This window comes from Ctenocephalides felis, unplaced genomic scaffold, assembly GCF_003426905.1.
Source record: "Ctenocephalides felis isolate EL2017-DRISC unplaced genomic scaffold, ASM342690v1 CF-g0.4_SCAFFOLD_01170, whole genome shotgun sequence".
Classification (NCBI taxonomy): domain Eukaryota; kingdom Metazoa; phylum Arthropoda; class Insecta; order Siphonaptera; family Pulicidae; genus Ctenocephalides; species Ctenocephalides felis.
Window position 1 is genome coordinate 21,332,224 of NW_020537324.1, and position 17,593 is coordinate 21,349,816.

Sequence of the window (17,593 nt, forward strand, 5' to 3'; positions counted from 1 at the left end):
CATAATTTTTTTTGTAATTTAAAAGCATACTTATCGAATGATTGATAAGAATCACAAAATATTACTTATTAAGAAAGTTTTAATAAAAAATAATTAAAATCAGGTGCTAAATCAATTCATTATTAAAAATTTTGTCTTGCAGGTAGCAACACTCACAAAATCTGTGAGATCATATATACAAGTCCATATATATGTAATTGAAACAGTGAATTAAATTACAGCGTTATTATAACCAAATCAGAGGATTGCGAGCTTCTAAATTTTATGGATCCCTAAAGTAAAGCTCTGTTTATTAAAAATACAAATATTCTTTAATTTTATTACTCATATAAGATTATAGATCTACATTATTTATTTTAATATACTTCTATATATTTACAAAATAACATTTTACATTCGCTGGAAAAACTATTCACAAAATCAAAAAGATCGAAAACCAATGGATTGATGAAATATTTACAAATGTAAATATAATAAATTGAAAATCAAATAACATATTTACAATAAATGCAATAGCTGAATGTAGATTTTTTAAAAAGAAAATATTAAGTAATTGTATTAATATAAAACAACTCATCCTACCTGATGATTGAGATAAAATCGATTAGACATTCAAGCCTCTTATTAATTATGTAAAAAAAACTATTTACACACAATTATGTAATAAGAATATATCTTATGACATAATGTTTTATTAATTTATTGTATCAATTAGTTAATTATATGCAATTGTAAAAATCCAATGGGCATACGGCACAGGTATGTTTCCTAAAGGCGTTACAGACAAATACAACAAGTAGGAGAGCCTCAAAAGCTATCAGACTAATGGTGTATGATGCCTAATTTCATTTGGATAAGTATTTTGATTGCTTTCATTTAATCGAGATGTGCATTGCTGAAAAGAATATCAATTATAAATAAACACTTTCATAAATTAATTAAATTATATGCTAAAAATATGCATACCGCTTGCTTTCTTTCCCAAGTTTTCATAGCTGATTTATATTTTTCAAATTCATGACACCAGTCAGAATAAATCTTTTGATAATCATTAGTTTTATTAGGAGGTGAACACCTGGAATAAATCAAAAACAATGCTCATCAGTTCCTTATTGTCAAAAAAAAAAAAAAAAACAGCTCAAAGTAACCATCAGGTTTCAATATCAATAGCATTTAAATAAAAATTATAGTTTTGAACATATCCGTGAAAATTATTATGAAGTTACCTGTGAGCATCCACAGTGATATTGAAAGAGCATAATAAAGATCCTCCCATCCAACAATCGTAGCGTCCGGCATCAGCTTCATTCACAGCAATAATAACCAGACCGTGTTCCGAAGTCTCAATGTATTTATCAGGTCTGAAAACTATCTGATAACGTCCTTTCTCTTTTGAGTGATGGAACCAAGTCACAGTTTGTTTCTGTAAAACTTCTGGCATTTTTACAAAGCATCCCAAATGAATTGATTGCCCCCATGTAACAACCATTTTCTTTCGAACTACACTAGAATCGCAGACATCTGATGTGCTGTTTGAAACGTCTTGAAGAAGCCTTGAATGAAATGAAATATAAAATATGAATATGATGCATAAATGAATAATCTATTATGATAAATGGCTAATCTAATATTGGTTGTCCTAGATCTACAAACCTTATTTTGTAACATATCTTTATAGAACTCAAATTCATCATTTTCATAAAATTTGAAAATCATGCCAAAGAATTCAGATGAAAATCGCTTTATAGTCCAGTCATCATAGTAAATTCACCTCGGAATTCGAAACACCCAGCTGTAAGTCTGTAAATACTTGTGTATTGACACCTAAAAGTTGTCTCAAAACCTACATATATTGCGTACACCCTACCATATACGTAGGTTTTGAGACAACTTTTAGGTGTCAATATACAAGTATTTACAGACTTACAGCGCTGGGTATCTCGAATTCCGAGATTCTTATCTAATTAACATCCCGTAGGGAGGGTTATAGTAATCGCAAAAAATGGAAAATGAAAATTGTTATATATCTTTATGTTTCAGAGGTTTCTGAGCATTTTGGCATACATTAGAAAAATGGATGTACGTGTTCAACCGATTTCAATTATTCAAAAAACATTCGATTCCTATCAATAAGGAGACGTGCTGATTAGTTTTTGGAATAGGCAGGTCTACCCGTTTGGAAGATACGGGGCAAAAGGTGCAAAAAATGGTAACACAGTTTTTTAAGAGAACGGTGTGCCCGATTTTAATAATTCAAAAAACATTTTTCTTGTATTGACGAGATGAAGAACTGATTAAATTTTTGAGAAGTTAAGTCTTTTGTCTAATTTGCCTTAAGGCACGATGGCACACACTACTAGTTTAAGCTTAAGTGACTGGACTATTAAAGCTAGTTTAACTTGCTTACCCTGGTACATATGGTCTGCAGGAGTTTGAGTCCTTATCCCAACCACAGTATGGATCGTGAACACATCTGAGACAATTATCGTATCTTCGGTTGCACATGACAAGATCTACTTGTTTAACTCTATGATCTGAAGCAACATATAACGCTTTGTGCTTTCGTGATATCTCCATTGCTTGGATAGGTTCCCCAGGAGTTACATCGAATACGTCCAGAAGAATAGACATTGATTCATCATTCTTATAAAACTGTACTATTTTGTGAATGCGTCCATCATCTTAAATAAATACCATAATAAATAAATATTAAAGAAATAATTTTAAAATAGCATTGCTAACATTTATTATGTGTACTTACTTGTGCCTGCATAATACACAGTATATTCAAGTACTTCTCCGAGCATATCAATTTTTAATTTATCTACTACGAGTTTAATGAATAATAAATCTCTTTTATAATATACTGGTTTTTCATTTTCGTGGGATACTGCTGCATCCATCAGTGGATGGGACCTGAGATGAAAAGGGGGCGTCTATTAATCTCTAAATCATTTTTAGGGGGAGGAGGGGGGTTGACAAAAAATCACAAAATATCACGTGGAGCAGGCATGGGTAGGTAAGATATCACGTGTATTTATTTTTTACCTGATTTTTGTAAAAAAAAAACAAGACATTTTCAAATAAATCAATTCCTTCTTATCTCCAACGGGGGGAATCCAAAAATCCATAAAAATCGATCATGTGATTTGGCTACGTATTTTAATAATTTACTTCAATAAATAGAAATTGATAAATTATGAAATTAAATGCTAAAAAACAATACACAATTCTGCATCTTAGACATTTTTGATATATATTTTATATATAAATTTTTTTTTGTACGAGTGCATGAAAGCAAACTCCTACTACACGGTTATATGAATTTTGATAAATCTGTTTGAAGTTTGTTAAGGGGAATTTTAAAGATTTAAATAATTATAAAAATATAATAATATGGTAGAAATAAATGGAAATGGAGAAAAATGGCTAGAAAAATCCAAGATGATTTGTACTTTTACCGCAGTTACTACAAATTAATACTTTCTGAATTTGTTATACTGTTGAAAAGACTGCATTTCTAATACGTATATCATATATCTTATGTTGACCATAAATAAATCACAAAGGCACACGATGAATTTTTGTGGGATAAATTTGGAAAATCAATGTTTTAGTCATAAAAAATTATTTATTTAAACATCTACAAGTATGACTAAAAATATTGTATAACCAGTGGCATTAAAATAAATTCGAGTAGTTTAAAAAAAAACAATAATTATTATTTCTAACTAAACGGTAACTATTAGTATAAGATAACAAGTAAATTAAGTATAAGTTAATAAAAAAGCTTTTGAATGGCAGGCGTGTTTACAGGACAACGTCTGTTGGGTAATCTAGTATAAATAAATAAATAAATAAATAAATAAATAAATAAATATATATATATATATATATATATATATATATGTACCAACTCTCACCCCCCCCCCCCCCCGAAGGTTAATTGTAGGTTTCTTGGGGACACATTTTTATTCGGATATGGGACTTGCATATAAATGGATAATTCTGTGTAATTCATATATATGTATGTGGGTGCTCACCCACACATTCGTAATAGTATACATGTATATAATAAAAATCAACTAATAACCCTTTCACTACGAGCATCCCCATAGTCGACGTTGACATCAACAAGACTACTTGTGTTATTCTAATGTCGCCTATAAACAACATTCGTACGACAATCTCTGAGTACGGGTGTCGCCTATAGATGCCATCCAGTATGTCAATTCTTGTTGATTATTTCAATATTTATCACTCTGAGTCAAATGATTGTGAATTATATTTTTTAAAGAAAAACAGAATTAGAAATGTAATTTATAATTTTTAAGTACGTGTTAATCAATAACGATTGAAAAATCTTAATATATTTTCGTGTCTGATCCGTTAGCAACGCAACTGGAAAACCCATGAGGAAAACACTGCCGTAGCGATAGGGCTAAATAAATTATTGCATAGACCTTTGAGAAATGAAATAGATAAATAAATAAAGATTTTCAAATAATATATTTTCTATAAGCCAAACCTTATGAAGTTAAGAACGGTATCTGGTAATGCTCCCGTATCGTTCACGCAAGTTCCTGGCCGAGGCTCGGGTACTTTATTGCTGAGAACTGGCAGCCAAGCACTGCTGGACGTTGCTTGCTCTTTGAATTTACCAGCAAAAGCAGCTTGAATATCCTGAATTGTGAAACTACATATGGCAGAACCCATCAAGCCGTTTGTTGAAGTTGTAAATGTACCGTAGAACATAGTATCATCTCCAGGAACTTTGTAGATGCTCTCTAAAAATTGATGTAAGAAAATGTACAGCTATCGTAATATAAGGTATTTCAATTTCTAATGGAAATATTTAAAATAATCATTTTGCCAGTACATAAAAATAATTAGCAACACGCGGATGCATGATTTTACTATATTTACTGCTATTTACATATAATAAATATGCATATTTTGACCAATTTAAAAGTATGGATTATATAGTGACATTTACATTTAAATTTTTGAAAACACCTCTCTAAGTTATTTCTGAATGATATACATTTTATTAAAACAGACTAGAAATATTACAGAACAGAATTAAAAAATGTTACGTCCGAATTCGTTACTTTAGATTACTATGAAGCTATAAGTTTCTTCATCCTAAAGTTTGCGATACAAAAAAATCCTTCAAATGATATTTATATATGAAATTGTATAAAATAACATAAAAGCAATCATATTTGAACGGCATTATTAGAATAAACGTAAAGCTTTATGCCAAATAACTTTGAACATGATTAAGAATAGTAAATACTATTATGTAAAGGTACAATAGAAACAATTGCCAGACAGCCAAATAGTTCGCTCTTATATGGTTTCAAAATTATTGATATAAGGCCATTTTAACCTGCCTTTCGAATTTTGCAATAGGCCTTTGACATTCAGAACTTAGATAATTCAAATATTTGATGGGTTGTTATAATTTTATATATATATATATATATATATATATATCGTTATATATATATATATATATATATAACGATTTTTAGTAACTGACGATTCAATTTGAACCTATACTTTGTGATAACCCGGGACAATATGGGACAACAGATCTAATTTCAAAAAAAATATTGTCTGGCTTTCAGAAAAATGTATAGTCACCATATACAGGTAACCCCTGTATAACACGGTAGTTACGTTCTAAAATACTATCACTTTATGCGAATCTGTGTTATACGGGACAAAGAACTGGTAAGAAAAAACGAAAAAACGGTTACGTTCCAAGAATTCAAAAAAACATATCATGATTTTATGATAAATATTGTTACATATTTTTTTAGGAAGTAATATCCATTACATGGATTATATAATTTTTTTTCACATAACTAACAAGTAAGTGCTATCCAACCTAAACCTTTTTTTGCAAGATATCCTCATTCTCTGAGCAGTTTCTGTACTACCTCTAAGGTCCGTGCATTAGTTTTTGCAAAAAATAATATATTTAAGATAGTAAAATGATATGTATATATTTAAAACATGCAAATTTATCTTTATTAAACTTTTATGCTTATTTTATTTAAAGAATCTTTGTTCAAGAAATATGAAATTCGGATAATCCTGGAATTATTTTTTATACGTATGCGATCAAATATTAAATATCAAATTACTTATCTTTTGCACTAGTTTCATCACATTTATTGAGCTATTGTACGGCGATTTTACTAATTATAGATTAGATAAAGTTTGATTTTCATAGGTATTACTATATTTCTTATTTTATTAAGGTTTTGCTCAATTCTCAAACCGTGTTCTAGCGAACCCGTGCTTTAAAACTACCGTGTTATGAGAGGGGTGGTCTCAATTCTTAATCCTTGTTATAGAAGTACCGTGTTATGCGGAGGTTACCTGTAATTAGTTATGAGTCCATTATTACTTACGTATTTCATTGAAGTAAAATGGAAATTCCCCAGGTATTGAGCAGTTTAGCCTGGCCTTCAAGTAGGTGGCCCAATTCTGACTCAGGATATGTTTGCCGCCGGTATCGCGCTTACAGACGCGGGCAACTCGGGAATACACGGATTTGCCGCAATTGATGTACTCGACAGCGGTCTCTCGGAAGAAGAAAAACACATACTCATCGATGTCAAAAGATCCAACGAAGTTCGGTTCTGCAATAATAAAAATACATTTAAATACTCAATGTTTCAAAATCTAATTTAAGTAAGAATATTTTAATTTAATTTATTTGTACTAAATAATATAATAATAATCATATTATATAAATTCATATAGAATATATTTTCATCTTCAAAAAAAAAAAAAAAACTAGTGGGGTGTATGGCATCGTGCCTTGAGCCAAATTGCTGGAACTTCCGTACCGTAACGAAATGTTCGAGGAATTTTGAATGTTTTCAAATAGATTATTATTATATTGTAAAATTGTCTAATATTTTTAAGAATTATATGAACTGAATTGCAAAGTTGAAATTATTCTGACTATTAAAAAAATAAAAACAAAAAAATTTTTTTTTGAAAAAAAAAGTTGAAACAAAAAATGTTTTTTTTCCAAAATCAATTATTTTGTTAAGACAAGCAGAAAATTCTTTGAATCATTTAAATCGGACGCTTAGTTCTTTCAAAAACTGCCATTTCTTGCACATTTAGCTCCGTATCTTCGAAATGGCTGGGCCTGCCTTTTTCCACTTCTCCAATCATTACTAATTGAATATTTTTTAGATCATTCAAATCGGATGCTCCGTTCTCTCAAAAACTCGATTTCTATTTTCTGCACTCTTTGCTCTTTATCTCCATAACAGCTGGACCTGCTTTGCCAAAAACTAATCAGCTCATCTGCCTATCAATAGGAATCGAATGTTTTTTGAACCATTCAAATCGGTTGATGCGTGCGCCCGAAAACATGACTGGAAATTTGTATCCATACATACATACACACGCACACACACATCCATTTTTTCTGAGGTCGAAAACGTCGAGAAATGTAAAAATTTTCAATTTCGATTTTCGCCCCATTACAATAACTTGCCCTACGGGAAGTTAAAAAATAATTATACCTTAGCAATTTTGTGAATACATTGATTATTAGATTTGAAACATAATTTCTTTCTAAAGTAATACATAACCTTATGTTTCATCTCAATTTAGCAAACACATTGATTAAAATATGAAAATATTATATTGAATGATTAAAGACACTCGTTAATATAGATATTTTTATAAATGTGATATACGTATATTATTAATTTTTTTTCTAATCAATAATGATTGAAAAATCTTAAAATATGTTGTCGTATATTTGCCGTCCATGAACGACATATGTACATACACAGCACGTCATGTGAATGTCGTCTATAAATGACAAACGCATAAAAGGGAACAACATCGGAGATATTTCTAATGACTTTTTGAATTTGCCTGTTTTAAACTTTTATTGACTTGGTTATAAAATTCATGTTCTTGCAACCTAATAAATAGCTATTTCGATTAAATCAAAATTGTTGGAACATTTGAAAAATCGCAGTACACTTAAGCTTAATAATCCTGACAAATATTTTTTCCTTCGCATCCTCAAATTTAATAATGCGAATAATTTCGTATCTCTACGTGTTTGGATGAATCGATATTACCCATGAACAACCAGGCAGCAGAATTGAACGAACAATTCCTTATCAAATTACTTTTTATGTTTATTGACAGTCTTCGGCTTCGAATATCTATCGAACGGCGCATACCTGTTACAAGGAATTCTTATTATGTGACACGACCGCCTTGTATTCTTATATTAATGAAATTTAATACACCATTTGCTATCCATTTCCCCTTTGGGTTTGATAATTATGATAGTGTATTCACAATATTATGAATTATGCGAATTAAAGATTTATTAAATCTATTTATACCATAACATATCTCAGCATAAGTAAAACAGAGATTAATAAAATTGTACTTTATTTTTGAGCTGGATTTTTTTTTTAACTTTCCGTAAGGTAAGTTATAGTAATCGGCCAAAAATCGAAAATGAACATTTTTACTCCACGTTTAGAAGGTTTTTCTGAACATTTTGGCATACCTCAAAAACAATGAATGTGTGTGTGTGCGTGTGAATATGTATGTATGTTTGGATACAATTATTTCGTCGACGTTTTCGGTAGTACCGCTCAACCAATTTGAATGATTAAAAAAGCATTCGATTCCTATTGATAGGGAGATGTGCTGATTAGTTTTTAGGAAAGTTTCTGAGATACGAAGCAAAGAGTGCAGAAAATGGAAATCCGGTTTTTGCGATAACCGAGCATCCAATTGGAATTATTCAAAAACATTCAATTCATAATGATGGGGAGAAGTGTTGATTAGCTTTACTTTGTGTACCTGCATCTGCCCCAAGGGTTGGAAATCACTGTTTAATAATTTAGATAATGTACAGATGCAATAATACTAATAATAATGCATTATCAACTCACTGTCGAGCCACTTGCTGTCATATTTCAGAGTTCTTTTAAATGGAAAGTCCTTGTTCCGTGTAATTCGATTGTGAAGATCAGTACGAAATATAACTGTATCAGCCTTCGTAAATTCGGCATTAGTTCCACTGTATAGACCAGGAAGATCGCCAGGATTACCATGTTCAACCCAAACTGCAGTGCTATTATCATTTGGATCGTAAGGACATTTTGCGATTCCTAGACCAGTTACTGATGGATGACTCTCTTTTCTACCTAAGTGTGTCAGGTTTGACTGAAATAGAAATAGAATTGTTAAGAATATTAAAAGTTAATTAGAGCAAAGTTATAAGAATTTTATAAATAATGGAAAACACATTTTGTATCAGGAAAGTTTGCTCAAGTGGTAACCACTGCCTAAGAAGTCAATATTTTGCCTCATAGATTTAAATTATGTAATGTAGTACTGTTAAATAAAATAATCTAGTTGAGCAAGGAAGCGATTATTATTGAAATTTAACTTGGCAACTTGAAACAAGAACAAGATTTTGTAAATTTTATACTAATATTTTTTACTCTTTTCCTCACTGCTGTTTATAAATATTATTATATTAAGTATTGATTTATAGGACGTTAAATTTAGAATACTCAAAAAATAGGTTATAGCAAGTACCAACAGATGTCGGAAAATACTCTTTCAATCACGCCCATTAATATCCATTCGTTTTTCATAATTTTTCTTCAAATCATAATGAAATTGAGAATTTTTATTACTGAGTTTTTTATAAAACTCCTATTAAAATTTTTGGTTTACCAATTTAAAACTAAGTGTATTATGAAAATTTATTTTTAAAAATACCGAGAAATAATGGATGAATATAATATTTTAAAACTTTTGCTATGGATGTAACTTTGTTAATAAGAGGCCAACTAAATTCAAGATTCAGCAAATGTTGAAGACTTTGTTTTACTTTCATTACAAAAATTTTAGAGGCTTAAGAAACCAAGCCCTATTTATATATCAATTACAATATGACAAATTTTGGAAAAATATTTAAATATAAGTTAAACTTACATAGATAACCCAATCTTTTGGATTATGGGCGTTAGTTCCACAAATGTAGAGCTGGGTTCCATCTCCAATAGGTTGTATAACTCGAACATGATTGCGACAATCATAATGCTGGAAAATAAAATCTATATTAGAAAATATTCACTTTACACTTAAAATATATTAATAAAAATATTGTATAATGTTATATTAAATGACAAATGTATGAACCAGTATAATTTTTTTCAGATTCTTATAGAAAAGCATAAAAGGCAAAGGAGATTACTTTAACCAAGGAAAAGTAATATACTTTTATGCTTTCTCATTACATTCCATGTATTTATACGATTGGTAGAATTGGTTCAACGGTTGTAATTCTGCTTCAGATATTTGAGGCTATATATTACCATGATATTGAAGGCAGTAATTTTATATGGTTTTCTGCAAATCGCCGACGGTAAGTCCACATTCAAGATTTATTGTATACCTACTATAGTTTTAATACTATCAAAAGTAATGAATATAAAGAATTCAATAACTGTCAAGCAATTCTAATAATATCAATCACAGGTTATTACAAAAATAAAAATTACTATAATTTAAAATATTATAACTCAAATTGTATACATTTCATGAAGGCAATCAAAGTGCATCATTGTTGGTTTAAGAAAATTGCGTTTGTATACTTAACTAATAAAATCAAAACATATTTTATGGTACTAATTCAATATTATGATATCATAAAAAATATATTCAAATATGAAAGAATTAATTAAAAAAAATGCAGCACAACAAAGAAGCCAATAGATTAAGCTTTTTTTTAATGATCTGCCTAATTTCGTGAGTTTTTCGAACAACTTTGCTCTAGATATTTAAAACTCTCGAACCAGACGTGGCGTAACCTTTAAGAACTTAGGTCAACAACGGGTCCGAACCCAATTTCAGCCAAGCTCGGTATGAAGCAGTATTATATAAATTTTCCACTTCCAGGTTATAAAGACGACCTAATATATATAACAAAAAAATTGGTTAACCACTATGTTGCCTTCTAAAAGAAAATAACAGATTAGTAACATAAGTTAGCAAACAGCTCAAAGAACCTTTAGCTCTAATCGGCAATAAAAACATTTTTATTTTTTTGATAAGTCTCCATTTACTAAAGATAATGAAATAATTGTTAATTTAGATATAACCCTTAACTTACGCCAGTCTAGAGCCACACTTATAAAATTTAATTTTTATAATTAAACCGCCTTCATGGGCCTCTATGAATTCTATATAAATATTTTGGGTCAGTTTGGGCATAAAATCTACCATTATGCCAAGCGTGATCAAAATCTCAATCTAGCAATTTCATTGTGGTTTCATTGCTTTACACTGCTTTTATGAAGTAGTATTTAGACAAAAATGAACCCAAGGTCCTCCGGTAGCCCTGAATTTGAAGAAATAGTTTCAAGCAATGAGATAAGAATATACCTTTAAGTCAGTATTTATTAGAATAGCATGAAATGTTTTTCCAAACTATTACAACATTTCCAGCAAAAGTTTATAAATTCAACATTTTATTACTGCAGAATGCAATTCTTAAAGAGGCATTCAAAATCAGCCATTCACAATAGCTGAATGCCGAGTTGGCTGCCGTAATTTGTGACATTTCAGTGCACAAACAGCGTCTTCTCACGGGTTGAAACAAAATGCTTCATTAGTAGGTGCAATTGGCTGAACGCCAGCGTAATGAATGCAGAAAGCGACTTGCGTTTTGTATTTGCCGTTCGCTTCTTCGAATTTATCACAACACCCAGCCGGAGGATACAAAGCCGTACATTTCACAATAACCTTACGTGGCACTAATTTTATTGCAGCCGTGGAATAGATTTCTTTCTTTCTTAAATATGTCTATTTTGTTATATTTTCTCTATCATTTTTCTCTATCGATAGTGAAATATAATTCCAAACTATGGCATTAAAACTAAAACAATTACTCGATTATTGAACTGATTTTAAAAAATGATCATAGTGAGTTCTAATACCCCTTAACTATTCTTTCAACAAACGCTCGGATTTCATGGTATTTTTTGATAATCATTGATCGCTTATTTGGAAAAGCCACATAAAAACAAAAAAGCAGCAAATAATGATCAAAATGAAAGAATTTGATTGGCTACTGCGTAAAAAATCTAAGCTCCCTGTTGAAAATAAGTTGCTGCTATATAAATCAATAATTAAACCAATCTGGACCTACGGAATTGAGCTCTGGGGATGTGCTTACAAATCAAATATAGCTATAATGCAGAGAACTCAGTCAAAAATTTTACGTACAATTCTTAATTCTCCGTGGTACGTGACAAATGAAACCATTCACATCAACCTCAACATGAAAACGGTGCCATTAACGTTCAAAGAATTCAAGGAAAAATACAAACGCAAACTGGACTCACATTCGAACCCATCAATAGTTGACATTACCCAACCTTTTGGCATAAGGAGATTGAAACGACAATGGCCTTTAGACTCAGTCTTAGATTAGGTCTAATATAATATTATCATATTAATTATTAAACTGAGAAGATCTCATTGGAGCTCTTCTTAGGCATCGCTCTTAAATATTGTCATTTTAGCTCATAGGAATCTTGATGTATTTCTGATTGCTAAATAAAACGAGTTAAAAAAAATTGATCGTTAAAAACGTTAAAAATTAATAAAAAAAGAGAGGTTTTTAGATGTACTTGAGTCAGTAGGAGTAGTGAGGAGTAGTAGTATAAGTGAATACAATTAGTTAAAGCAAATGTCATGACTAAATGATAGTAATGTTCAGAATCAATATGTCACATTTTAACCAGTTCACTGTGGCGCGCTCATTGACCTGCGCGAGTGCGCGCACAATTTTGTGTCGTCAAAATAGAGCTAAAATTTTGTTTTAGAAGTAAAATACCACATATAACTAATTATTTAAGGAAAATTCAAATTCAAGCTAATTTTTTCAAAAAGTCAGGTTAACCCGGGAGGAAAAACGTAACTCCGGCACCAGGAAAGCAAGGTTGAACACTAGGACTGTCCCGGCCAAACTGGGACATTTTAGTTAAGACTAAGAAGCAATTTTTTGTTGAATGTTTTGCCAATATTATACTACGTTACATAATAGCTGCAATAGCTACTAAATTTTGTAAATATCTTGAAAATTTTCAAAAATTGCAAATTAAATAGTCATAGATAATCGTCAATAAACAAATTATTGCCACGACGAGTATACTCGTCAATCACTAGCAACTTGTTAAAGCACAGTTTGCAAAACTATTTTAAGAGAAATAAAAGTAAGAATATTATGTATGAAATACATAATGAAATCAGACTTTTAGCTCAGAATCTTTGTAAGTTATGATTCTGAATTGAGAACGTACTGTGATAGGTATGTGACTATCACCTAAGTTCAAACCTTTCACTACGCAAAACGAAGACAAATACAACATGTCGTCCCTGGACGACATCCACATGACGTGCCGTGTGTACGGATGTCGTCCCTGGACGACATGTGTTTGTATTTGCATCAAGAATTATTACTATGGGTTAAAGTATTAAGAATTCTAGTCTTTTATTGTAAGATCTAGTTCATTAGAAGTGTAATTTTTAATTTTTGAACACATTTTTATTGATAATTATAGAAATATCTTAAAATATATTGTTGTGCACATACAGCAGCGACACTCCTGCAGCAAGCATTTTCGTAGCGAAAGGGTTAGTTAAAATGGATATACATTGCTCATGTGCTGTATTACATTTTTAAATCAATCACGGTGACAAACTAATATTTCAATAATATCGTTGATTTAACCTAAAATACTCAGAGATTGGAACATTCCCCCGAATTTGAACTATTTCCGTCACATTTCGAATCATTAATATCATTCTAATTAGGAAGCATACAGAATCATATATAGATGGCTACCAAATGAAATCAATGTACATTAACTATTATCGTCGAAATGTTTCCGATGAATCTAAAAGCAATTTGGTTGCATTAGGCCATCAGTGGTAATATCCGATATGGCATGCTAGTCCGCTATTGGGTGCTTTAATGTAAATAATTTAATGCAACAGCTTTTTGTACAATATATCACTAATCTGAGTTTAATGAATGTAAATAATATTCATCGGAACGATCTTTGGGAGAGAAATGAAATATCTTGGCAGTCGCAGTTGTCAGAAGAATTGAATGTCCGAGGTTGGATGAATATAAAAAGACCTAAGCGTTCGCATCATTCTCTAAATTACTTTTATTCAAAGTTCACTATTTCCAAATATAAAAACGTTTATAGCGTCTCTTTTAATAAGTTATTGGTTTATATAGGTAATCATTATACTGCAATATATGATTTGAAAGTAGGAAAAAAGCACAATAATAATAAATGGATTCAAAATTAAAAAATTGAAAATGTAGACATCCTTACTGACGGAGGATACGAAGATAGACGACTTATTCGTTTCGGAAGCACTATCTATTTGGAATCATATACGAAATCACCAAACCGAAACCCTCCTGGTGTATTAACATTGTAATGATTTATGTAACTGCATATATCTGGTGAAATATTACGGTTATGTTTTCATTTCCTTAAGTTTTTCCGACCGAGATGTTTTGTAATTTATTTGAAATATACTGGCAACCCTGCTTTGAATATATCAATACCTCAGCAATATATTTTTAGTTATGTGTAAACCAATAGATGCATTAAATTAGTTTATAAGCTGGTTCTATTACATTATTGATATTCTATTAAACCATTCCTCATGATGCCATTACGAATACAAAAGCTTCAATTGACAGTCTTATTAATAATGCACAGGAATATTCCATCGTTTACCTCAAAAAATCATTTTTTACGTGCGTGCTCGTCTTAATGGGTTATTCGGAGTATAATTGTGTCTCATCACACTATCAGCTCACGCCATATGAGAATAGGGAATTGAATATCGATACATTGCTATCGTTGTATATATTACCAAAAAGCTCTAACAAGTCAATAAACCAGGCAGCTACTATAATAAATACTTTTTCACTTCGACTAATGTTCCTTTATATCTCGTAGTCAACGCGTGTCTTCCGATAGAACACGAAAATATAATAACATAGACAGGCCAGTGGATGCGAGGAAATATTTGCAAGAAATTAAATTATTTTCGAAAGAAACTGCTAGGGTATTTTACTACCAGATTGATAATAAAAGAAGTCAAAATCGGCTATTTTTTAAGCAATGATTTTAATACTAAATATGTACTTACGTACTTATTTCATAAGAACCCTTAGTGAGTATCGTTTCATAAACCTCCATATGTAGTCCAGTCATTACAGTAAGTTCACCTTGGAATTCGAGAAACCCAGCTGTAAGTCTGTAAACTTGTATATTGACAGCCTAAAGTTGTCTCAAAACCTACATATGTGGGTATCAATGCCATATGTAGGTTTTGAGACAACTTTAGGGTGTCAGTATACAAGTATTTACAGACTTACAGCTGGGTATCTCGAACTCCGAGATTCTTACCTAATTTAAGCTTAAATGACTGGACTAATATAAGATCATGTCTTACAGAGTATTGGTAAAATCAGTTGAATTATAAAAAATATAAAATATTTTGAAGACATTACATTATCTTAAAAAGAAAGAGACAGAGTATTTTAGCACCTGATGTCAATGAAAGTTAATCACAAAATAATGCTTTTAGTACTTCTCTATATTGACCATGGCCAAATATTAAATAAGTAATACATATAAAATGAATTAAAAAAGAAAAAAGCTGTATTTCATAAATTTATCAAATGAAATAAAGTTAATTATGATCAATTATATTATTAAACGATTCGATTCTGCTAAAACATGTTATAAATGTAGGTTGTTGAATTTGCAAGCAATTCGATTTTGGTCTCAAAAATAAAGTAGCAGAAAAGTGTTGACAAAATATCTTGTATCTATTCCAGATAGAATAAAATACTAAAATAGAATTTTAGGATCCACTATAAAATCTCACGATATTATTTCTTCGATCGATATAGACTCTTTGCTTTAGACAATTGACCCTCTGATTTTGGAAATTTTGCTTTAGAACTCTGACAATAAGAGTGTTATTAAGAATTATAATTCGTCATTGTGGATTTTGGTCTTTTAGAAATGCAATTTTAAATTTTTGAATACATTTTTATTAATAATGATTAAAAAATATGGAAATATTTTATATAACAAATACTAGAGCTCGAGTTTGGCAGCGACACTTATTCGGAAAACACTCCCGGAGCGAAAGGGTTAATTTAGATACAAACTAGCTGTAAGTGGAATTCTGTCTTAGGGCAATTAGGGCATCGTGCCTTAAGGCAAATTGCTGAAACTTCCCGTACCGCAATTCAAAATTCGAGTAATTAAAAATCAATAATAATCAATAAAAGTTGATCAATGATTTGAAACTTTTAATAGAATTTCGAATCATATTAAATCATTCCATTTTAAATCATTTATTTTGAAATATCTTGGAAATTCTGAACTTTTTTTGAAAGCAATCGTACTGCTTTAACTGCATAAATACGAAATATCGAAGCGCGAAAGCGCCGCGTCGCCGTCTAACGCGTAAACATTGGTACGGAACCCATATGAATGTAAACAAAATTTATACTTATTGTTAAAATCTTTATAAAATATCTCATAATTTGATGTGTTTATGTCTAATGATCATTTTTGACCGTCAAATGCCTTTTTTTTTACTTTTTTTACTAGATCTCCGAAACCGCTAGACCTGCCTTCATGAAAATGTTAATACAAGTAAAATGTTTTTTGAATTATTCAAATCGGACGCTCCGTTCTCTTAAAAACTGAGTTACCGTTTTTGGCACCTTTTGCCCCATATCTTCGGAACGACTAGACCTGCCTTCGCCAAAAACTAATCAGCACGTCTCCTTATCAATACGAATCGAATGTTTTTTGAATTATTCAAATCGCTTCATCCGTATTCCCGAAATCATCGACGAAAATTTGTATCCGAACTCACACACATTCATCCATTTTTTCTAAGGTTGGCCAAAATGTTCAGAAAGTTTCGAAACGTAAAGATAAATAAAAAATTTCATTTTCGATTTTATTGCGATTACTATAACTTGCCCTACGGGAAGTTAAAAAAAATCGAATTTTGGTCTCAAGACATTAGAAGAAATGTTTTGACAAGATATCTCATATCAATTCCAAAATAACAGTATTGTAAGATCTACTGTAAATACTTTTCACGGTATTATACATCAATTTGATACTGCTCTTTTTTCAGAAAGCTTTCCAACTTTTTAAAAAAAATTGTGCGAATCAATGGATACACAGGACCTCATATTTTGAAGATGCTCTAAAGTCTAAACGAAGACTTAATATTAAGTTTCATAAAATCAAGACACAAAATTATTCAAGCATTCCAATTTGAAAATTGTGAATTGTACATCTTATATATCTAATATATCTACATCTGCATGTACATCAGTTTAATTCCAATTTATTTTACAAGAAACTTCGAATTTCGATTTCAAGATAGTTATCAAATGGGTATTTATAAATCTATTACACGCCACTGGCTG

The 17,593-nt window shown here is 30.5% G+C and overlaps 1 protein-coding gene across 2 annotated transcripts in view; it reads right to left on the bottom strand.

Moving 5' to 3' along the window:
- Positions 1-590: 590 nt before the first annotated feature.
- Positions 591-17,593, bottom strand: part of LOC113365944 (semaphorin-2A) — a 596,710-nt gene continuing 579,707 nt past the window's right edge. For both annotated transcript variants that reach the window (XM_026607489.1, XM_026607488.1), the window contains 9 exons: positions 10,021-10,128; positions 8,967-9,240; positions 6,426-6,656; positions 4,529-4,787; positions 2,762-2,916; positions 2,408-2,681; positions 1,227-1,553; positions 967-1,075; positions 591-895 (listed from right to left, as the gene is read on the bottom strand). In XM_026607489.1, the coding sequence (XP_026463274.1) occupies positions 818-895; positions 967-1,075; positions 1,227-1,553; positions 2,408-2,681; positions 2,762-2,916; positions 4,529-4,787; positions 6,426-6,656; positions 8,967-9,240; positions 10,021-10,128 (1,815 nt within the window). In that variant the 3' untranslated portion in view covers positions 591-817. The remainder of the gene's footprint in view (positions 896-966; positions 1,076-1,226; positions 1,554-2,407; positions 2,682-2,761; positions 2,917-4,528; positions 4,788-6,425; positions 6,657-8,966; positions 9,241-10,020; positions 10,129-17,593) is intronic.